The following is a 25,088-nucleotide window of genomic DNA, read 5'->3' on the forward strand; positions in this document are numbered from 1 at the left end:
TTAAATTGTGTTAGAGACTTTATTAAGTGCAGTTCATGAATTATCTCATTTAATTCTTATTAGAGCCCTATGAGGGGGCGTTATTATTCCAATTTCATGGATAACAATACAGAGGCTGAAAAAAGTTAAATAATGTGTTGAAGGCCAGTAGTCAAAACTATTTCTATGGAGTGTTGCCAGGTCAATGACAGGAAGTTCAGCTGAATTTGAATTTCAGATAAACGATAAATATATATATATATATATATATATATATATAGTTACAAGTATGTCCCATGGAATATTAGGGAGATGATTATATTAGAAATTAATTCATTTTTTATCTGAAAATCAAATTTAACTGGTGTCTTGTGTTTTTATTTGCCAGATCTGGAAACTCTACTTCTATCTCACTCCAGAAAAATTTGCATCAGGCCACTAGGTTACACTGCATCCTAATCCTCTGTTATGTACAGGCAATTCCTGATTTACTTACTAGAAATTTATGGGATAAATTTCAAACATCTAGCACAGCATCAAGACCCTTTATGATTTGGACTCCACTTTCCTGATCTCCACATTCAGGGCTGCATCAAATGCCAAGGTTCTGAGGCAGGAGCTGAATGGTGTGTGTCTGGAAGCCAGTGTAGCTGTCATGGGCTGAGTGAGAGAGAACTCAGAGCCACATCAGGGAGGGGACAGGGACCAGATAACACAGGCCTTTGGAGATCACTGTAAGGACATATGTTTCTACTTTGAGTGAGGTGGGCAGCTATTGGTGAATTTAAAATGCAATGACCTGGCTTAAGTTTTAACAGGACAAAATTTGTTGCCTCTTGGAAAGCAATGTGAGAGAGACAAGGGTGGAAGCAGGGAGGGGTTGTAAATATCAGGCAACAGCTCAAGAGGCTGCTTTTCTCTAGCTGTTGGGCTTCAAGGATTTTGTGGGTTCAGGCTGCAAGCTCTGGATGACAACTTCTAACTTTGAGCTAGAGAGAGGGGAATCATTCTTCCAGTTTTAGTTTGGAACCTGGTGTGGTTTCACACTGAGACATGAAAGGAACCTCTTCCAGGTGAACCTTGTGGATATTGCATCTTTAGGTGCAGAAGAGGCAGCCCTACTGGCATAGAGCAATGTTCTGTCACAAAAGGCAGAAGCAAAGGCTGCAGCAAAACTGTACCCTCAAGGCGAGAGCAGGTGGTGGGCAGGCAGCTGGAGCACATAATCAGACATGATCCTGCACACAGCTGAGACACTTCCTGGAACCTCCCAGAAACAACTGGGAGAGACAGGGGGTGGCCAGGTACTGCAACTATGCAAGAGTTCCTATGACACTGTTAGACTTTAATTTAACTATGACCTAATTTATACCTACATAGGCATGGAAGCATTAGGGTTAGCAAAATTAAACGAATGAATTTAAAGAACAAACCACAAACACTTAGCAAATTTTAACTGAATGTCTACTTTGTGCTAGGCATGTGCTTCTTGGATATTACCTCATTTACTTTTCACAACAATCCCAGATCAGGCATATATTATTATCAATCCCTTTTTACTGATGAAAGACATAGATAACTAGCTTGCACAAAGTTATGGAGATTTGAACTGCTTCTGTCAGAAATTCAAATTTAACTGACTGCAGACAGAGTTCATGTTTTTAACAACTAAGCCATTTAGCCTCCTGGGGAAAATAAAGTTCACCCTAATGAGCTAAGCAGAGTTCTTTAGCAAAAATAAAAATGATTGAAATCAAGGGAGATGCCAAAAGAAATAGTCTGAAATTCACTCTGACGAACATTTATTATAGAAGGATCTGAGCTCCCAAAGAGGCTGGATTCCAAGGTGGGAAGCCAGGGCAACTATGTCAGTCAATCACACCCTTTGCCTCAAAGTCTTAGCCATATCCTATTTCTGTTGAGAAGAGCTGGCCACTTAGCTGTCATGGCCTTGGCCATTTTTGCCTCAAAAGCACGTCACCCAGGCCAGGTCACTTGCAGGACACATGCACCATGATTGTTCATTCTATCCCTAACTCCATTTAAATTATGAATGGAGGCTTTCTTTATGTCCTTAGTATCTGTTTTCAGGAGGATAGGGAAGATAGCATATGATGGATTGACAGAGTTCAAGATGAAGGTTTTGAATACAGACCCAAATCAAACAGGTTAAGTAAACACTTTCTTGCTCCCTTGTGATATATACCTCTAACCAATTCAGTTGGCACTACCGTTGGGAATGTGTCTCCCAAGTTCTTTTTTGTCCTCTAGCTAGTTTAGTCCATATGGTGATATTAAAAAGAGATCAAAGCACAGTTGATATGGGGGAGCAACCAGGTGAAGGATTTCATTCGGAAAGAAACAAAAAGCTTCAAAGAGAAGGAAACATTTTCAGTCTAGATCATGAAGGCCAAGAATATTGATCAGAATGCTTTACACATTCAAGATTTTCAGTGGTGTATCAGAAAGCCTGCTTTGAGTTCTCTTCAACTATAGCACTGGATTTGTGGTTCAGACCTTCCCCAATGTGCATAGCAATTCAAGTTTGTTAAGCCCAGGTGACTTACTGCTTAGTTGAATGTTTTGTTAAACGCTGAAAGATATATTACAATGTAGTACTGAGATTTCATGCCCAAGTATTACACAATCCAGCTAGGTAATTCCACTGTGGATTCTTACTAGATTTGCCTGATTTGATTGCACGTAGTCAGCAAAAGTAATTACAAGTAGAATTCAAAACAACTCAAATTCTCTAATGCATTTAAATGTTTGGTCTGTCTATAGTTTCCTTTGGGAATTGATGTAGCTCTATAGTTTCAAACCTCAGCCTGGTAAAACTACAAATTCCTGAGCTCTTCCCCAGATAGTCAATATCAGCATTTTTAGCAAGCACCTTAGGGTCTTTGGACGTGAGTGCACCAAAAACTTTGCTTTGGAAAGCACTGACTAGCCTCTCAAAGGCTCCTGAACGTAGCTGACAGCTCATGATATCCTCAGGTGTACAGAGTCACCTATCTCATTCATCTTTCCCCATACACCTGGGGAGAGTTCATTCACCCTTTTGAATTAGCAGAGCATTAAGCACTCACTTTTCTATAGAATTTCCATTTTTGCACAGACTACTTCTTTGTGGATTACGTTATTTTATATAAAAGGGGATTACAATTTTGGTGGATATGGAAAAAGTAAAAGAGCTTGAAAGGTAAATGTCTTGTGAAGTTTATAGTAGTTTTATCAAAAAATCTATTTATCTATCTGCCTATCTATTGATCCATCGACCCACCCACCCACCACCTACCTAATATGAAATATCTAATGTATTTTGGATATTAAATATACTTTATGTGATTCCCCATTTGTAAATTACATCTTTCATATTGGTCTTATCATAATAGAGGGCTTTGTATGTTTTGCCTGTAGCTCAGGTAACTGATAGCCTTCTTTTTAAATTTTATTTTATTTTTTTGCAATTATTCCTTTTTATTTACTTTTTTTAAAAAATAAATAAATAATTATTTTATACAGCAGGTTCTTATTAGTCATCCACTTTATACACATTAGTGTATACATGTCAATCCCAATCTCCCAATTCATCCCACCACCACCAACCCCTGCTGCTTTCCCCCCTTGGTGTCTATAAGTTTGTTCTCTACATCTATGTCTCAATTTCTGCCCTGCAAACTGGTTCATCTGTACCATTTTTCTAGGTTCTACATATATGCGTTAATATACGATATTTGTTTTTCTCTTTCGGACTTACTTCACTCTGTATGACAATCTTTAGGTCCATCCACATCTCTAAAAATGACCCAATTCTGTTCCTTTTTATGGCTGTGTAATATTCCAGTGTATATATGTACCACATCTTCTTTATCCATTTGTCTGTTGATGGGCATTTAGGTTGCTTCCATGACCTGGTTGTTGTAAATAGTGCTGCAATGAACATTGGGGTCATGTGTCTTTTTGAATTATGGTTTTCTCTGGGTATATGCCCAGTAGCGGGATTGTTGGGTCATATGGTAATTTTATTTTTAGTTCTTTAAGGAACCTCCATACTGTTCTCCATAGTGGCTCTATCAATTTACATTCCCAACAACAGTGCAAGAAGATTCCCTTTTCTCCACACCCTCTCCAGCATTTGTTGTTTTTAGATATTCTGATGATGCCCATTCTAACTGATGTGAGGTGATACCTCATTGTAGTTTTGATTTGCATTTCTCTAATAATTAGTGATGTTGAGCAGCTTTTCATGTGCTTCTTGGCCATGTGTATGGCTTCTTTGGAGAAATGTCTATTTAAGTCTGCTGCCTATTTTTGGATTGGGTTGTTTGTTTTTTTAATATTGAGCTGCATGTGCTATTTACATATTTTGGAGATTAATCCTTTGTCTGTTGATTCATTTGCCAATACTTTCTCCCTTTGAGGGTTGTCTCTCATCTTGCTTATAGTTTCCTTTGCTTTGCAAAAGCATTTTAAGTTTCATTAGGTCCCATTTGCTTACTTTTGTTTTTATTTCCATTTTACCCTAGGAGGTAAAAAAATCTCTTGCTGTGATTTATGTCAAAGAGTGTTTGTCCTATGTTTTCCTCTAAGAGTTTTATAGTGTCTGGTCTTACATTTAGGTCTCTAATCCATTTTGAGTTAATTTTTGTGTGAGGTGTTAGGGAGTGTCCTAATTTCATTCTTTTACATGTAGCTGTCCATTTTTCCCAGCACCACTTATTGAAGAGACTGTCTTTTCTCCATTGTATATCCTTGCCTCCTTTGTCAAAGATTAGCTGACCATAGGTGCGTGGGTTTATCTCTGGGCTTTTTATCTTGTTCCACTGATCTATATTTCTGTTATTGTGCCAGTACCATATTGTCTTGATTAGTGAAGTTTGTAGTATAGTCTGAAGTCAGGGAGTCTGATTCCTCCAGCTCCACTTTTTTTCCCTCAAGATTGCTTTGGCTATTCAGGGTCTTTTTTGTCTCCATACAAACTTTAAGATTTTTTTTTCTAGTTCTGTAAAAAATGCCATTGGTAACTTGAAAGGGATTGCATTGAATCTGTAGATTGCTTTGGGTAGTATAGTCATTTTCACAACATTGATTCTTCCAATCCAAGGACAAGGTATGTCTCTCCACCTGTTGGTATCATCTTTAATTTCTTTCATCAGTGCCTTATAGTTTCCTGCATACAGGTGTTTTGTCTCCCTAGGTAGGTTTATTCCGAGGTATTTTATTCTTTTTGTTGCAATGGTAAATGGCAGTGTTTCCTTAATTTCTCTTTCAGATTTTTCATCATTAGTGTATAGGAATGCAAGAGTTTTTTGTGCATTAATTTTGTATCCTGCAAATTTACCAAATTCATTGAGTAGCTCTAGTAGTTTTCTGGTGGCATCTTTAGGATTCTCTATGTATAGTATCTTGTCATCTGCAAACAGTGAGAGTTTTACTTCTTCTTTTCCAATTTGTATTCTTTTTATTTGTTTTCCTTCTCTGAATGCCATGGCTAGGACTTCCAAAACTATGTTGAATAATAATGGTGACAGTGGACATCCTTGTCTTCCTGATCTTAGAGGAAATGTTTTCAGTTTTTCACCATTGAGAATGATGATTGTTGTGGGTTTGTCATATATGGCTTTTATTATGTTGAGTTAGGTTCCCTCTATGCTCACTTTCTGGAGAGTTTTTATCATAAATTGGTGTTGAATTTTATCAAAAGATTTTTCTTCATCTATTGAGATTATCATATAGTTTTTATTCTTCAATTTTTTAATATGGTGTATCACATTGATTGATTTGTGTATATTGAAGAATCCTTGCATCCCTGGGATAAATCCCCCTTGATCATAGTGTATGATCCTTTTAATGTGTTGTTGGTTTCTGATCGCTAGTATTTTGTTGAGGATTTTTGCATCCATATTCATCAGTGATTTTGGTCTGTAATTTTCTTGTTTTGTAGTATCTTTGTCTGGTTTTGGTATCAGGGTGATGGTGGCCTCATAGAATGAGTTTGGGAGTGTTCCTTCCTCTGCAATTTTTTGGAAGAGTTTGAGAAGGATGGTGTTAGCTCTTCTCTAAATATTTGATAGAATTCACCTGTGAGGCCATCTGACTCTGGGCTTTTGTTTGTTTGAAGATTTTTAATCATAGTTTCAATTTCATTACTTGTGATTGGTCTGTTCATATTTTCTAATTCTTCCTGGTTCAGTCTTGGATGTTTATACTTTTCTAAGAATTTGCCCATTTCTTCCAAGTTGTCCATTTTATTGGCATAGAGTTGCTTGTAATAGAGTCTTAGGATGCTTTGTATTTCTGCGGTGTCTGTTTTAACTTCTCCTTTTTCATTTCTAATTTTATTGATTTGAGTCCTCTCGTTCTTTTTCGTGATGAGTCAGGCTAATGGTTTATCAGTTTTGTTTATCTTCTCAAAGAACCAACTTTTAGTTTTATTGATCTTTGCTCTTGTTTTCATTGTTTATATTTCATTTATCTCTGCTCTGATCTTTATGATTTCTTTCCTTCTGCTAACTTTGGGTTTTGTTTGTTCTTCTTTCTCTAGTTCCTTTAGATGTAAGTTTAGATTGTTTATTTGAGATATTTCTTGTTTCTTGAGGTAGGCTTGTATAGCTATAAACTTCCCTCTTAAAACTGCTTCTGCTGCATCCTATAGGTTTTGATTGTTGTGTTTTTATTGTCATTTGTCTCTAGGTATTTTTTAATTTCCTCTTTGATTTCTTCAGTGAACTCTTGGTTATTTAGTAATGTATTGTTTAGCCTCCATGTGTTTGTTTTTTTTTTACGTTTTGTTCCCTGTAATTGATTTCTAATATCATAGCATTGTGGTCAGAAAAGATGCTTGATATGATTTTAATTTTCTTAAATTTACTGAGCCTTGATTTGTGCCCCATGATGTAATCTATCCTGGAGAATGATCCATGCACACTTGAGAAGAAAGTGTAATCTGCTGTTTTTGGATGGAATGTCCTATAAATATCAATTAAATCTATGTGGTCTATTGTGTCATTTAAAGCTTGTGTTTCCTTATTATTTTTCTGTTTGGATGATCTATCCATCAGTGTAAGTGAGGTGTTAAATTCCCCCACTATTATTGTGTTACTGTCAATTTCCTCTTTTATAGCTGTTAGCAGTTGCCTTATGTATTGAGGTGCTCCTACGTTGGGTGCATATATATTTATAATTGTTATATCTACTTCTTGGATTGATCTTTGATCATTATGTAGTGTCCTTCCTTGTCTCATGTAACATTCTTTATTTTAAAGTCTATTTTATGTGATATGAGTATTGCTACTCCGCTTTCTTTTGATTTCCATTTGCATGGAATATCTTTTTCCATCCCCTCACTTTCAGTCTGTATGTGTCCCTAGGTCTGAAGTGGGTCTATTGCAGAGGGCATATATATGGGTCTTGTTTTTGTATCCATTCAGCAAGCCTGTGTCTTTTGGTTGGAGCATATAATCCATTCACTTTTAAGGTAATTATCGATATGTATGTTCCTATTACCATTTTCTTAAATGTTATGGGTTTGTTTTTGTAGGTCCTTTTCTCCTCTTGTGTTTCCCACTTAGAGAAGTTCCTTTAGCATTTGTTGTAAGGCTGGTTTGGTGGTGCTGAATTCTCTTAGCTTTTGCTTGTCTGTAAAGCTTTTGATTTCTCCATCGAATCTGAATGAGATCCTTGCTGGGTAAAGTAATCTTGGTTGTAGTTTCCTCCCTTTCATCACTTTAAGTATATCATGCTACTCCCTTCTGCCTTGTAGAGTTTCTGCTGAGAAATCAGCTGTTAATCTTATGGGAGTTCCATTATATTTTATTTGTCATTTTTCCCTTGCTGGCTTCAATAATTTTTCTTTGCCTTTAATTTTAACCAGTTTAATTACTATGTGTCTCAGTGTGCTTCTCCTTGGGTTTATCCTGTATGGGACTCTGCACTTCCTGGACTTGGTTGGCTATTTCTTTTCCCATGTTAGGGAAATTTTCAACTATAATCTCTTCAAATATTTTCTCTGGTCCTTTTTCTCTCTCTTCTCTTTCTGGGACCCCTATAATGTGAATGTTGTTGTGTTTAATGTTGTCCCAGAGGTCTCTTAGGCTGTCTTCATTTCTTTTCATTCTTTTTTTCTTTATTCTGTTCCGCAGCAGTGAATTCCACCATTTTGTCTTCCAGGTCACTTATCCATTCTTCTGCCTCAGTTATTCTGCTATTGATTCCTTTTAGTGTATTTTTCATTTTGTTATTGTATTGTTCATCTCTGTTTGTTTGTTCTTTAATTCTTCTAGATCTTTGTTAAACATTTCTTGCATCTTCTCGATCTTTTCCTCTATTCTTTTTCCGAGGTCCTGGATCATCTTCACTATCATTATTCTGAATTCTTTTTCTGGAAGGTTGCCTATCTCACTTCATTTAGTTGTTTTTCTGGGGTTTTATCTTGTTCTTTCATCTGATAAATAGCCCTCTGCCTTTTCATCTTGTCTGTCTTTCTGTGAATGTGTTTTTTGTTTCACAAGCTGCAGGATTGTAGTTCATCTTGCTTCTGCTGTCTGCTCTCTGGTGGATGAAGCTATCTAAGAGGCTTGTGTAATTTTCCTGACGTGAGGAACTGGTGGTGGGTACAGCTGGCTGTTGTTCTGTTGGTCAAAGCTCAGTAAAACTTTAATCTTTTTGTCTGCTGATTGGTGGGGCTGGGTTTCCTCTCTGTTCGTAGTTTGGCCTGAGGCAACCCAACACTGGAGCCTACAGGGGCTAATGGTGGACTCTGGGTGGGCTCACCCCAAGGGTACTTCCCAGTACTTCTGCTGCCAGTGTCCTTGTCCTCACGGTGAGACAGAGCCAGCTCCCACCTCTGCAGGAGACTCACCAACCCTCGCAGGTAGGCCTGCTGCAGTTTCCTATGGGGTCACTGCTCTTTCCCTTGGGTCCCAATCGCATACTACTTTGTGTGTGCCCTCCAAGAGTGGAGTCTCTGTTTCCCCCATTCCTGTTAAAGTCCTGTAATCAAATCCTGGTAGCCTTCAGAGTCTGATTCTCTAGGAATTCCTCCTCCTGTTGCCAGACCCCCATGTTCCGAAGCCTGATGTGTGGCTCAGAACCTTCACTCCAGTTGGTGGACTTCTGTGGTATAAGTGTTCTCCAGTGTGTGAGTCACCTACCCAGCAGTTATGGGATTTGATTTTATTGTGATTTTGCCCCTCTTACCATCTCATTGTGGCTTGTCCTTTGTCTTTGGATGTGGGGTATCATTTTTGGTGAGTTCCAGTGTCTTCCTGTCAATGATTGTTCAGCAGTTAGTTGTGATTTGGGTGTTCTTGCAAGAGGGAGTGAGAGCACGTCCTTCTACTCTGCCATTTTGAAACAAGTCGAGTTCTTGATAGCCTTTTTGATGGAAGAAATATGATTTCCTTCTTTATTCCCATAGCAAAAATCTCATTAGTGGTCAATCAATAAATATTTGCTAATGGATTTATTCAGAAATGAGTATGGTAGCAGTTTAATAGTGTATGTATAATGCGTCAATATAGAGTTCAATTTTAAATATATTCAAGTCTTAATTGATAGGCACTAATGAAATATATAGGCATAGATTATTATAGAATCACAGATTTTTAGCCCTAGCTTGCTTCTTATAAATTATGAAGTCCAAGTATATGATTTTTTACATGAGGAAATCAGTCTTCTCTAAGGCACTAAGCTACTTGAGAAAAAGAACCATTTACTTAAACATTTCATTTTACACATAAAGCAATAGTTTTAGTTATCTGTACAATTTTTGTAGCACCTGATTCACACACAGTAGGCACCTGAACGTTAGTTGAATGGATTGGTTAATGGAAATCGATTTCACTAACTGGATATTTAGATCTAGGCAATGTATGGAGCAGCTTCCCACATGCTCCACAAGGGTTGCCACCGCTTATGGCTGTCCCATTATCACATTTTGCTGGATCTCCTTTGCTTCAGATACAAGTCTTGTTTCCCATTCATTTCAGATTTTCTTTGAGCAGCTGACTGAGCACGTGGATGCCAGTTCTTCCTTTTGGTTGCTACTGTATGTGCTAAAGACCTAATTATACTGTATCCTTGCTGAATCTGTAATCATACCCACTCTTCAAAAAGAGAAGATTTGTGTTTTTACTTTCCTTTTCAGGAACCAAGGATGATTTTGTTCATGTGGTCTGGAAAAGAGAAAATAGTAGACACCAGAACAGGGAATTTTCTCTTGGCCAATCACCGGGAGGGACTCCCCTGTCTCCATTTAGACTGCAGGGACTGAGTACTACACTCACCCTCACTCATTGTTTTCCAAGTTTTAGAAATGAAATGAGATATTAGAGATAGTACTCTTACCTCCAATTAGCTAAACCCCCAATTATAATGCTGGAGTTGAGGGAGAAAACCTGAGAACCTTCAGGCAGCAAGAGTTCTAATCAGTTACTTTCTGTGTGTTTAGAACATAAACCAAACACAATGGTTTGGTTTTGTTCCCTTGGCTGCATGCTCAACCCTTGCTCTTTCAGACATGGTGTTCCCGGAACACAGACTCACTCAGAGGAAAGATCAAACAAAATGGATTTTAGAAATTTCTGACCTAACCTTACTATTTTGCAGATAAGAAAGTTGAGACTCAGAGAAGTTATGTTTAAGGTGAATCGATTGGATTGGATAGTGACAGATCTGGGACTAAAATGGGCCTTGCTATCTTTTTCATGCCAGCTGACTTTTCATAGCTGTCTTAATCTTGTACTTCTATCTGATATTTGGAGTGATTTCATGCACATGTAGATGAGCTATCTTGCATCTGAGCCTCTCAGTTCCTTGAATTCTTCATATGCAGTGACTTTTCTTATGATCCCACTTCCATCTCCCCCTCCCATGGATTTTCTCATCACCTGTCACTCCTCTAAAATATCTCAGTCTCTGAGTACAACCATTGCTTTTCTCTTATTCATTTCCTTTCCTTTCCTCTGGTCCTTAATGGTATAAGGATTTCTATTCCCTTTGTGCCTCTTTTTTCTCCTTCTCAGTCCCCTTCTATGTTCCCCTCCTTCCCTGATCAACAGTGGTTCTCAAAGAGAACCCCAGACTGGCTGCATCAGCATGACTTGGGAACCCGTTAGAAACGTGAATTCCCAGACACACTCAGCATACTGAATCAGAAACTCTTGGAATGGGACACAGCAATATGTGTTTTAACCATCTGGAATGGGAATTAACAAACTCCAGGTTATTCTGATGCACCTTAAAGTTTGCAGACTACTACTCTTTAATTCTCGGTCTCTAGCCTCAGCTGGCTGTGGACACTAACCGTCAATCTTTATATGTTTTCCAAATTAGTGATGTTCCATGTTTTCCATACTTGCTTCTTCAAATCTTCTCCTTTCTCCTTAAATATGTGACAATGCCAATCTCTCCTCACTCTCCAGAGATTATCACCCTCTGACTTACAGTTCATGCTTGAATTCCCTCAAGCACCTGCCACCAAATCCTCAGACTTACTACAGTTTGTTGCAATGAAAGAGTGTCCCTCTTCATGTCGAAGGCCAGCCTATACATACAACTGTGTCCTAAATCCCTTTCCCGTCAGCACTGGGGACTTTCTTTCTCCTCAGCAAGTTCTCTCTCTCTCTCTCCTGGCATCTTCCACCCAATTTCAATTTAAATTCATGCACTTAGGTATTTTGATTCTAAGTGTGATAAAAGCACTGTAGGGTTTTAAGCAAGGGAGTAGCATTATCTGGTATACAGTTTAAAAAGATTTTTATCCTCCTTGTGTGGAGAATGGATTGAATGGGCTGAAGCAAAAAAGTCAGTTTAGCTGTAGTGCAGATGTAACTAGCTTTGGGCTATGATTTGGAGGTAGAATGTATGGGGGAAAGTGGAGCGAATCAAAGGTAATCGTTGTCTTTTTGGTTTTTAACAACTGTGTGGATAATGATGCTGTTTACCAGAAAGAGGAAGGCTGGAAAGTAATAAGATGGCTGGAAAAAATCAAGAATGTTTCTGGCATGTTAAGTTTCAATTGTTTATTGAACATTTATGAGGAGAGAGGCATCTACTTGAGTTTAGAATTCCAGGAAGAGATGAAAAGTAGAAATATAGATTTAGGAATCTTTGGCCTATAAATAATACTCAAAGCTCTGGTGTTTGATGAAGTTACCTTGTGAAAGTGTGTAGAAAGAGAAGGTGGCCCATGACAAAGTCCTGGGCTATTCCATTATTTAGTGGGAATATGGAGGGAAAGTTTCTAGCACGGGTGAATGAGAATGAACAACTAGTATTCTGAGAAATTCTCCTAACAAGTTTTCAGCCAAATTCTGCTGACAGGTTAATTAAAATAAGAACGGAGAGGCAACCATTGGTAATGGCAACATGGAGGCCTCCAGAGATCTCAACAAAAGCAGTCACAATGAGATGGTGACAGCAAAAGTCTGATTAGAATGGCTTGAGGAACTTATGTTGTTGGATTAAAGTCCTGCCTAAGGAGAAGCTGAGAAACTTGTTAGTCTTTCATTCTAGTCCCTGCTCAACAGACTCTAGATCTAAAAATAGGTACTCAAGTCCTTCAAACTGATACAGACTTTTGTAAAAATAAGGGTGGTTGTTAAAGGCTCATATCTGAAAAGTGTAAATAAAGGTACCATGCAATTTAAACAGCTGGAATGTTAAAAATCAATATAGAATTCCAAAAATGAAACTAGGGATAGGTTAGTTACCATGCCAAAATAACAACCACGACAAAATCAGTTAAATAATAGTAGGTATTAAAACAAATTGGAATCTGATATTACCTAGGATAAGTCAAGTTTAATGCAATCAGTCCATAGGTACTTGAGAGCTGGCAACACACACACACATACACACACATTTGCCTTATTCTTATTAGTCAGTCCCTTTAAGATAGTATATTTAATTTCATGGCTGATTAAATATGAGGAGTAGCATTCTCATCAGCATATATTTACCAAGTCCCTGATGTGTTTATACAGGAAAGAACATCTGGAAATGACCAGTATAATGATTACAACATTGGGGAAAACAAAACTCGTAAAGAATCAAGTCTCAGTCAAATCCGCAACTCATAAAAACTGGTTATCAAGCAGCACAGGCACTGAAGATGATAAACTGGCTATACGCTGAAGGATCATCGTAGTGAGCAGAGTGTACAAAGGGCTGTTGGCCATATAACTAATATAATTATCATCAGTGAGTGACACTACTAAATAAGAGGGGAACCATGTATCGTCCAGTAAATGGTTGTTTTGTTACCAGGATATTATACCCACGTACAGTTCATGTGTAACTGCACAAACACAAGATTCTTTTCATGATGAAGCATTTGAGAAAGAGAATCTTTCATATGAGGCTGTAAATATACCTAATCTTATATATAATATTCCTGTTCATTCATTTATTCCCTCATATTTTAAATTAGCAAAAATATATTGAGCACTTATTATGTGCAAAGCACTGCCTGAGTTTGCCTTAAATATGTGCATGTAAGAAAGAAATAAGCCCCCAATAATTAATCTATATTTTAGAATGAATGAGTCGCTGACATGCTGGTACTATTACCAAAGGGTGTGGACACCAAATGTTTAGTTCCTACCAGCTCATGACCCCCATCTTCATCGAAGTCCTCCTCTATCCCATCAGTCATCTCTTCTCCATCGGCATCTGGCCCTCCTTCAGCAGGCTCCTCTGTAGAGTGATCTGCATTCTCTGACACACATTCATCTTGGATCAGCTCTATACTCTCTTCCAATTGCTTCTTCTGAGCTTCTGGTGGAGGGGGGGAAAAAGCAAATGACTACTACTTTGGGTTGCTCATGAGCCATTTGGATAAACCATGAAAAACAGTCTATGAATGGGTAAACTCTGTACTATTAAGTGTGTGAGGAAGATAAAGTAAATTATGTTAAGTCATGTAAATTATGTTCATATCTCTGTGTATTTACATGTAAGCATATTATTTTTTAACAGAATTAGCAAAAATATTGGGGAATGCAGATGGTACTTGTATATAAAGAAACAAAGATTTACATAAACAGATTGATCTTTCTGGTTATATATAGTTTTTTTTGATAAGGATGCCCTCTCTAAGGAGAAAATACAGAAAAAAAAAAAACAAGAAAAGAAAATCAGATAAAACATAGAATGTGTTCACTCAAGGAAGGAGGAGGAAGAATGCTCTCACTGACAAGTTCAAACTTAGGTGAAGAAGACAAAAAACTCACTGAGGAAAAAAGTACAAAAGCAGATATGTTGGCCATCAACAACATGTTCATGTGAACAATCCTTTGATATTTTACTCTAAATTCTGTTGGTAGATGTGGTTAACCACAAGGGTTAAGAATAAAATTCTGGTGTAAGAGAGCCCGCGTTCAATGTCGAGCTTCATCATTTACAAGCTTTGCGACGCTGAAATGATAAACCCTCCTTGTGCCTCAGTTTTCTCATCCACACAATCAGGATAGAGAGATTTTAACTTTCAGGGCCTGGAGTAGTAAATCAAAGTGTTTAGTTTAGTGATTTGCAAATAGTAAGTGCTCAACAAATGAAGTTACATTCTACATTAACGAAATTCCCTCTAATGCCAGGGTGTGTGCATTTTGTTCACAGAAATGTGCCCAAATGGGAATTATGCTGACAACATAATAATTATTTCCCTTAGTGGTTGATTTTCTTCTCTTGTGAAAATACCAAGAAGCACTGGGTATTGAATAAACGAGATTATCTTATGTACCTCCTTCTCTTATTGCCATGTGTACATGACTATGTCAAAAGCTATGTGCTTTTCACACTCATTTTGATTATTATTATTTTATCAGATGATTATCCCATTATTCGAGTTTTAAAAGATGTTGCACTTTGAGTTTATTTATTTATATTTTACAGCAATAAGGATAGTTTACAGAGCCAAAATATTTTGGGGTATTCATTCTTGGTATTTTTCGTAATGTGAGTTAAAAGGAAAATAAGCATTGTTATATACATTTTGACTCAGCACAAACCTTTTCAAACATAACTAATATGTAAATCAATAAATGGATAAACATTATGTATAAGTAAGAAGATATCCTCTCCTATAAATTGTTTAAAATTGTAGTAATAGTTACTTATATAAATACAGGCATAACTCCAAGGAGATATTGTGGGTTCAGGGTTCAGTTCCAGACCAGTTTTTTTCTGTTCTTTGCTGTACACCTGAAACTAACACAATATTGTAAATCAACTATATTTTAATTTAAAAAAAAAGCTGTGATGGGCAGACTAGTGAGAGCACTGAAAAGTTTGGAATCCTCTGATATTAATCATGACTTATGCTCCACCCTGTTGCCCCTGTATCGCTGATCCTGGAAGACACATGGATTTGGCTACTTTAGTGTGATCTTCCACTCTTTCTCCTAAAAGAGGTTTTTGTACTTATCACGTGACCCCCTCACTTCTAGCCGCTCTGGGTCACTATGTTGGTGGTTCAAATGCCCTGACTCTCAAGTCCTGGTGTTGGTATTTTAAGAAAGAAAAAGGAATGAAGGTCTGGGGTTGGATAATTATTATTCTATAAAAAATGTCCCTAATATTACAACTTTTCCTAAAGTCAAACTTTCTCAATTTTAAGTCATTGTGTTTATTCTTTTGTTATAACACACAAATGGGCTTCTGGTTAAAATTCACATTATATTGTAAATTCATTTGGTCTGGCATATCTATTTCTTCTCTAATGACTTCAGAAATATATGTTCTCTAAGAACCATCACTTTTTGATGTTGAAAGTTATATTGTTTCCTTTTTTTTTTTCTCTAGAAAATCTCTGGTCCAAAAGGTGTAATGGATTTTCAGAGAATATATGTAGGACCAGATCTCGGAGTTGTATAGTCCTCATTTGGCTTTGTGTAACAATTTGCTTCAGTTATCTTTGGAATCCAAGTTGACTTTCTTGATCTTCTTAGTTGAATACAATCCCTCCTCCTTTGATCAACCAAAACGTGTATCAGATAGTTCTGTTGTTGTCTTCTCCTTTTCTCATTAGTGTTTAAGCTTTCTTGAAACTTGAGCTATTGCCTCAAAAGGTCATTATCACACTCTAAGGGGATAATAAAGATATCAATCTTTTATAAAGTGAAAAGTGCAATACTAGTCAGTTATCAAGAAATATTTTGATGTTCTCTGTACCCCTCATTGAATGCCTTATACAGAGAAGAGATAAGGTATTAGAGAGAATATAGGATTTGAGATCCACACTTTTGCTAATTACTAGTTCTATTAACTGTAATTTTCTTTTCTAAAAGATGAGCATAAAGATGATATCTTTCAGAAGGCTACAGTATGCTCAAATGAGGAAAAAGAGGTGAATGCATTTTTTAAACTATAATGGGCACAAAAACATGTTCTCTTAAGAGGTTCTAAATAGTTCTTGAGTTGAATCTATATTGATTACTTGATTGCTATAGATAAGTTGTCCATATCAAAATAATTCATCACTACTGATCATTAAGAATCATATATTACAAAGACAATTTTGGCTTTGACGTGGTCCCTTAATTTCTGTTTAGACAGACATAGTGTTTTAAGTTACTCTGTTTTGTGTATTAATATACAACATACCTGTAATTCCTCTGATGACCTATTTCAAAGGCAGTTGTGTATTAATATAGTTCATTGCAAAAACATCCTATAACATCCTCATTCATCCATTCATTAATTTGAAACCTAGCTGCATGGAAGACATTATCTGGGTTGAGAAAAAAAGCTTAATTATAATGGCAATTGATTCATAGGAGTTTAACAGAAATACACTCAGTCTGTGCTTTAGTAATGTGGCCACCATAGATTTTTGTCATTATCTCAATGGGAAATGTTATAATCACTAAGCAGTGATAGGGTTCATGAAAAAAAAAATCACACATGAAACCATATCTTGTTTATAAAACTGTTGGTTCACAATTTACCAAGCAGTTTTGATCCAGTTATTATCTTGTTGAAATAGAAAGAAACAAAGCAACTTGTTCTATTTTTATGAATAATTATCTAATTCTACTTCTATTAGAAATGAGTAGTTTATTAGTAGTCGTTAGTTTTTTAGTTTATTCTTAACTTCATAACAGTCTCTTTATCTGCATAATTCTTTTTCTACTTCTTTTACTTTTTATTGTGAGTGTGTGTGTGCGTGTGTGAGTGCACACGCGCACATGCATTTGTGTCTCTACTACTGAAGCTTCTTTGGGGCAGAAACCTTTTTATACGTTTTTGCATCCCTGGTGGCTCAGAGGCTTACATGTAAATTAAATATTTGTTGAATATATTCATGAATTTTTGTGGAACTAAAAAAACAAAAATAAATGTCTGGGTATCAAATTCTTTTCATAGAGTCACAGTGATTTTTGAATTTGGCACCATGGTAGCAAAAATACAAATTCAAAGAAACTAAAAGAAACCTCCTTGAAACATTCTACACAAGAGCCCCACACCACTAAGGCAAAATCAATCGTGAGGTATGAGAATTTCTGAAAGGAAAATTGTTCATGTTTATAACTGACAAGTCTCCAGGAGAAAAATAAACTATGAAGTCTTCCGGTGCTTGCAGGAGGAGGGCTGCCTTTGAACAGTGGCATTATTTTGAGTCTTTGTTGACTTTTTAAGTCAGAGTGAGGGGCAACCACAACATTTCTTTTGTGAGAAAAGTGAGTTAGTTTTAGATTTTTTTTTTTTTTTTTTTTTTTTTGTGGTATGCGGGTCTCTCACTGTTGTGGCCTCTCCCGCTGCGGAGCACAGGCTAGGGACGGAGGCCCAGCAGCCATGGCTCAGGGGTCTAGCCGCTCCGCGGCATGTGAGATCCTCCCGGACCGGGGCACGAACCCGTGTCCCCTGCATCGGCAGGCGGACTCTCAACCACTGCACCTCCAGGGAAGCCCCAGGGGAGTGTTTTGAATCTCTTCAGGAACCAGACAATTTTTTTTGAGGTTTTAATTATTTTAAATTAAAAATTATTTTTACTGAAGTATAGTTGGTTTACAATGTTGTGTTAATTACTTCTGTGCAGCAAAATTATTCAATTATATATACATTCTATTTGTAACTATTCTTTTCCGTTATGGTTTATCATAGGATATTGAGCATAGTTCTCTGTGTTATACTGTAGGACCTTGTGGTTTATCCATCCTATATATAAAAGCCTACATCTGCTAACTCCAGCCTCCCACTCCATCCCTTCCCCAACCCCCACCCCCTTGGCAACCACCAGTCTGTTCTCTATGTCCATGGTTCTGTTTCCATTTACTAGATAGGTTCGTTTGTGTCATATTTTAGATTCCATGTATAAGTGATATCATATGGTATTTATCTTTCTCTTTCTGACTTCACTTAGTATGAGAATCTCTAGTTGCATCCATGTTGCTGCAAATGGCATTATTTCATTCTTTTCAATGGCTGAGTAGTATTCCATTGTATATATGTACCACATCTTCTTTATCCATTCATCTGTTGATTGACATTTATGTTGTTTCCATGTCTTGGCTATTGCGAATAGTGCTGCTATGAACATAGCGGTACATATATCTCTCTGAAATATAGTTTTGTCTGATGTATGCCCAGGAGTGGGATTGCTGGATAATATGGTAATTCTATTTTTAGTTTTCTGAAGAACTTCCATACTGTTTTCCACAGTGGCTGCACCAACTTACATTCCCACCAACATGTAGGAGGGAAGAACCAGACAATTTTAAATTCAAGAATGAAGAAATTTGCTTAGTTAAAAGCACATGTTCAAACTAAACAATGGCTATCAAAGGAAACGAAGTGCAAGTGACAGGTAACTACTTCTGTTTAAAGGAAAATGCTTCAGGCTTTAAAAAGCCCTGAAAGGAAAGAATTTGATATAAAATTTTAATCCTCATATTCAAATATTTTTTTCTGTACCTCTCATTTCTATTTCATCATGTATATATGATTTAGAAGGCAAGTTAGAATTGTTGGGATTTATGTTCAAAGCATTTTTATTAAATTCACTTTGCTGTAGAGCTATTATCATTAATATAACTTTGAAAATTGGTTGAGTTGGCAATTAAGTTTTTTGACATACTGGCTTAATTGCTAGCTAATTGCTAGCTGTATTGTACTTAGCAGATGGTTAGAAAGGATGTTGATATAAAAACAGTCACATTATTCATCAGAGCCAGCTAGTAGCCTCAAACTATTGTTTTCACATTGCAGTATAAACTGTATTGTTTTAAAAAATTCTACAATACCTGTGTATAATATGAATTTAACTCAATGATTCCAGTAAATGCCATTTAGAAAGATGCACTTATTATGGCTGGTGTCACTAACAATGACATAAATGAGCATTAGGAAAGGTATGCAGGGGGAATGCCTTTAGATTAACATATCAGTTACATAAGTACACTCCTGGTGCAAAAGGCCTCAAAGTTGTTCACAAGAAGTATCCTTGATAGTTGAGGTGACCATAGATTCAATATAAATCACTTAAAAAATTACTGAGATATTGTGTTTATTTAAATCTCACAATAATTTTAAGGAATAGATATTATTTTACCCATTTTATAAATTTTATAACGACCTCTCCAAATTTTATGCAGGTAGTAAGTTCTGGGACTAGGTCTCTAGTAGGATGTGAACCTAGTTCTGTTTGATTCCCAAGTCTGGGGCCTCGGATGTTTTAGTAGTGTAAATCTATTTGCCCCAAGGAAGATGAATTAGGGAGGAATTAGAAGTGTAAAGAACAGCTAAAAGTTCTTAAAAAAAATAAGGTGACTGCAATAGAGCAAGTGAGCAGGCTTGAATATCAGCAGTACCACTGAGAAAATAGAAGGGATGGAGTAAAAAGATGCCAAAAGCCAGATTTTGCAATACTGGCTATAGTAGGAATGGAAGATGATATCAAGGTTGGCAATGTGATTGACAGGATTTATGTAATGGTGATGTGACAGAGGCAGGGTGCAGAGAGAAGAGTATACTTAGAGGAGAAAGAGTTCAATTTTTAAAGACTATGATTGAGTTGTTACTGAGAAAGCCTTAACGTTCCCCTCAGCTTGGCTGCACTTTTGACAGACTCCATTCTGATTATGGGCCTTGACCTCCTTTTTCTTACAGCATTTACTTTAGAAACCTTGTGCCTGTAAATTCTTTCTATGCCCCTTTGAGTTGTACATCTTTTATAACCAGGCATGTCTTTTCAAGAACTGGAGGCTCCCCCTTTGAAATGTAATCATCAGAAAAAGGTAGGACTCCTGGCTCCCAGTCTCTGTGGGCCAGTAGGAAGCCTAACTTCCATAGAGTCAATCAGCAAACATGGATAGCCTCATCATATTGATCAACCTCCCTACTAACATCCTCTAATACTTTTCAGTCAGCTCACTCTTGCATTTAAAAACCCTCCTACCTTTTGTTTTGGTAGAGCTGAGTTCAATTTCTATCCCCTATTGCAATAGTTTTGACCTCTATTACAGTAATCTTGAATGAAGTCTTCCTTGCCATTTTTAACAAGTGTCCAGTGACACTTATCTGAGGGATGGCCATTGGAGCTCTCTAGGAAGCAGTTGGAAAAGTTTTGATCCATTTGCTAGAGACAACTCAATCTCTTTTTTCCCCTGTAAATTGAGCTTCTTTAAAACATTTAATTTTTGTAGTTAAATATTTCTACAAGACTTGTTAATGAAAAACAGTAGTTTTCTCTTCCCATTTGCTTACCATTTCCAGCTCTTTAAGGGCTTTATACTCACTTAGCCAATTCTTTTAAATATGTGCCCTTATATTTCTAAATAGCATGTTCATATTGCTACTTCTTGATTAGTTTTATACACTATCTATTAACATCACCCTTGGGAAGCTGAGGATTCAGCTTACTTCCCATCCCCACTTACTTCCCATCTCCCTCAAGAGTTATATTGTAAGTTGTATTAGATCAGTTTTCAGTTTTTACATAAATTTAAAAATGTAAATGCGTTGGACAGTTAACTTGTTAGTATATAATGAATAATTTGTTCTTTCCCAAACAATATTTTACTTTCTTTGGAATTAAAAATTGCCTTAGGTTGTTTGTTTGTTTTAAACTTGGTACTTGTACTAAGTACATGTACTCCTTTCTATATGCTTAAACAAACTTACCTGTCCCTCCATCAGATGTGTAACTCTCATCTCAACCAATTCACTTCCCCAACTATTAGCCACTGAATCCATTTCATCTTCTTGAAAAAGTCTCTCCCAGAACTTTGGAGCAGGTCTGATCTGTACTCATTACTTTCCAGGTCTCTTTCACAGCTCATATGCTAGAATCTTCTTTATCATTATCCTGAGGATTCCCTTTGCCTTTGGATTCCCTGCTTTGGGAAAGTCATGTTATTCTGTTTCTTGGTTTAACTCCTTGTTTTGGTAAAGTATATCTTCAGTAATTATCAGAGAAAGGGTGAATTGGAGGTAAGTTTTTTAAGTCTTATACATCTGAAAATATCTTCAATCTACCCTCACTTTTTAATAGTTTGGGAATTAGGTATAGAATTGTAGGTTGCAAGGGGATGTTTTCATGGCCTTCTAGCTTTTAGTGTGGCTGCTGAAAGGCCCATTGGCATTCTGATTTGTTTCCTTATATAAAAACTGTTCTCTCTCTTTTCCTCTCTGTCTCTCTGGAAGCCTGTAGGATTTTCTCTTTGCCCCCATGTTATGAAATATCAAAGTTTTATGCTTTGAAGCACATCTGTTTTCATGCCCTGTTTCAGGTACTCAGTGGATCCTTTCAATCTGGTTAACTATGTTATTCAGTTTGGGTTATTTTCTCCCCCCCAAAAATTGTTTTTGGATGTTCCTTCTCTTTCTTTCTGAAACCCTGTTTTTCAGATAGTCATCCAGTAACTTTCATATCCTTCCCTTCTGATTTTCCACCTGAATTTTCTTCTGTATTGTCTGGGAGAGTTTCCCCAATTTTGTCTTTCAATCCTGTTTATTTGTGCTATCGTATGTTAATTTCTAAAAGCTCTTTTATCTGACCTTTAAATACTGAGTTTTAGTCTTGTGTTCTTATTTCATGAATGCAATACCTTCCCTTTCTTTCTGAGGGTATTAATCAGTGGTTTGTTATTTTCTATTTATTTTTTTATTTTGAAGTTTTATTCTTCCTGCACAATCTGTTTCCTCCAATTTTTAATTATTTTTCTCTTCTTTTTTTTGGTATTTGATTTTAACATTAAATGTTTTCTGCCATCTGGTGAACCTTGTCTCTTTGTATTAACAGTGGGGTATTAAACTATGGATGGGAAGTTTTGTAAGTATAAGGGGATATCATTTCTGCAGGGTGATCTTGTTGACTATTTCTTTGGGTGGCATCCATGCCAACATCTTTAAATCTTTTCTCTTCAGCTGCTCATATTCCCAACTAAAACCTCTCCTAGTGTCCTTCCAGTAGTCTGGCAGCTGAAGGGGAGAAGAATGCTTGGAATTTCTGTAGTAATTGTGTAAACTTCTGCTTTTCTCCCTGTTTTTAACTGCTCTCAAATTTGTTTGTCTATTAGCCCTGAGATATGCTGTTTTAGCTTTTCTAGAGGAAACTTCTCAAGACTTCTAGTGGGCCAGGGACAGTTGGGAATGGTAACACAGGAATCTGTTTCTTTAACAGACTTTCAGCCATTTATACCCTCTTTTCCAGAGGAACATAATGGCTTTGATTCTGAGACTTTTGGAGTTCTGTGGTTAAAACTGGACTTATTTCTAGGATGTGATAAGTCAGGTACACTTCTCCATCTGCTGTTTAGCTTCTAAAATTTTGTTCCCATTTTCTTTATGCCTAGGGATTTTCATTTTTTAAATCTGTCATTATTTTAATGCAGATTAAGGAGGGAGCAGAGCTCAATTCATGTGTTCAGTCCAACATCTGTAACCAGACACATCACCAGTCTAATACAAAGTGTAAGATAGCAGTTAGGTATTCAGGACAGAACTAGTAGCCACGTTATAGGTGGCAGCAGTCAGATCATCTGGAGCAATGTCTTCCATTCTGAATACCACACTCTGTAGTTGACAAACTATACAGTGACTAGAGAAGAGAGATGACAATATTTCAAGATGCAAAACTAAATGACATGAGAAGCAGCTGAAGAAATTACTGATATTTATCTAGAGAAAAGAAGGCGTCAAAGATGCTTTGACCAAGATTTGAATGCAGCTAAGTTGAGCATCTATGGGCCAATTATGTTGACTCTATTCAAAAGTTTTGGAAGGATGAGAATACTACAGATCTTTTATATATTTAATTGGCTGATACATCCACAAGGGATTAGATATTAAGCTTGGTTTCAGGGGACATAAAAAGAGCAACTGAACCAAGTGAAAGCAAAGTCCATTTTGGCTCCGTATAAGGAGAACTTACCATAGGAGTCTGAGACACAAATATGATCAAGGACCAAGCAAGTAACATAAATGTGTGAATTGGCTGGATAAAGATATTAGCAAACTGAAAAGTGCATGTCATGTATAATATGGCAGCAGTATTGAAAGTTTCCAATTTTTCAAAAGAAGTTATATATCTTGACATTTATCTGTAATATTCTAATTCTTGGACATTAATTTATTAAAAAAATTCTGTATCTTTTACCAAACATATGGGCAGGATGAATTTATCCTGATGGAACTGATGTGTGACATCTCTAGTGGTTAGGTCTAATGGATAGGGTAGGTTGGCTAATCTCATTGGAATTGTCCAAGTGAGTTTGGCTGGTCATATAGGAAGCACATCACTGAGAATAAAGTTGAATTAAAGAATGCCTAATTGCCTTTTCATATCAGAGAGTCTTTGACTGAAATTTGATTTTTTAAAAGATGTCATTGCTCATTGTATGATACTCAGTCTTCAGTTTTCCTTCTCACTCCTTTCACCCTTTATGGTCATTTTACATCACTGTGTAAAGCACATATAAATTGTGGTCTTCATATGTGGCAATTTATGATTCTCTTTTAAAAGAATTATCTAGGAATGAGGCACAATTGTAGGCTAAATTGATATGTGTTATTTGTTGTTTTCAATAATCTATAGTCACCATATCCCAAAGTAATGTTATTTGAATTATTCAAATAGGAAAAAATAACATATGCAGGGTGGATTCATACTAATCATAATTTAAAAGCTGGAATATATGTTTGAGGCCATAGTCCCTTCCTCTACTTTACATTTGAGGGGCTTGAGACCTAGAAGAGTTAAATGACCTGCTAAATCGTGTCCAGTGCATAGTACATGGTGTTGGAAAAGTCATAAAAGTTAGAGAAAACATGACCTTGTTCTGAGGAAGTTTACAACATCAAAGGAAGAGATAGGATGCCATGCAAACATCTATTAGCAGTAATTTAAGGTACAGAGAATCCAAAATTATGTCATTATACCTCGTTACAATAATTCCTGATAGCTTAGGAATTCACTTCAAACGAAAAAAAAAAGTGATCCTGTGAAACTTGAACTCAGGGCAAGCTCCATGCTGTGTGGCTTTATCCTGTTTGTAACCCTCCATCTCCTTCCTGCCACTATTCTATGCTGGAAACTTTCATCATCAAATGACTAAGAGTAAACTGGGAATGAGAGATGTATAAAAGAGCAATAGTGAAGAATAAATGTTAACTACCGTATAATTGGCTTGCAACCAAATAAACATTAAAATGGGTGTCTCCTTAAAGTTAATAAGGAAGTACTGAGCAATTAAAAAGAATTTTAATGTATTTCTCGCCACTTTCCATAATGTAGTATTGACTCCGTACAGCCCTGCTTTCTTTTCATAAAGAAAATATAGAAAATGATCATCTTATCTCCATAAATATGAATACTGTTCAGGAGACAATTACTACAAAACTGAAATTACAAATTAAATAATTCCACTTTCTTCCTGACATGTTCAAGTAAGAAAGACATAAATATCAAAGGCCTAAGCCTATCATTTTAAAAATAACTGTCTCATGACTGGGAAAGTTTAAGCATGTACAGAAATAAGGTGACAGCCTTTCATGAAAAGAAAATGCAAGCTTTGAATTTTAGTGTCTTGTTTATAGATGATTTTCTAAGAAGATATGTGGAAGGTATTATTCATTGCAGGAAACTGGAAATTATAATATGATGG

The 25,088-nt window shown here is 36.5% G+C and overlaps 1 protein-coding gene across 10 annotated transcripts in view; it reads right to left on the bottom strand.

Moving 5' to 3' along the window:
- The window catches only part of RALYL (RALY RNA binding protein like), an 829,152-nt gene that overhangs the window by 48,193 nt on the left and 755,871 nt on the right, over positions 1-25,088 (bottom strand). For 7 of the 10 annotated variants that reach the window (XM_029223116.1, XM_029223111.1, XM_029223110.1 and 4 more), the window contains one exon: positions 13,589-13,761. The exons of 2 other annotated variants lie outside the window; for them this stretch is intronic. In XM_029223116.1, the coding sequence (XP_029078949.1) occupies positions 13,589-13,761 (173 nt within the window). The remainder of the gene's footprint in view (positions 1-13,588; positions 13,762-25,088) is intronic. One more of the 10 variants, XM_029223108.1, reaches the window with a different exon arrangement.

Source organism: Monodon monoceros, unplaced genomic scaffold (assembly GCF_005190385.1).
Source record: "Monodon monoceros isolate NGI ecotype Baffin Bay Population unplaced genomic scaffold, NGI_Narwhal_1 Super_Scaffold_14, whole genome shotgun sequence".
Lineage (NCBI taxonomy): Eukaryota > Metazoa > Chordata > Mammalia > Artiodactyla > Monodontidae > Monodon > Monodon monoceros.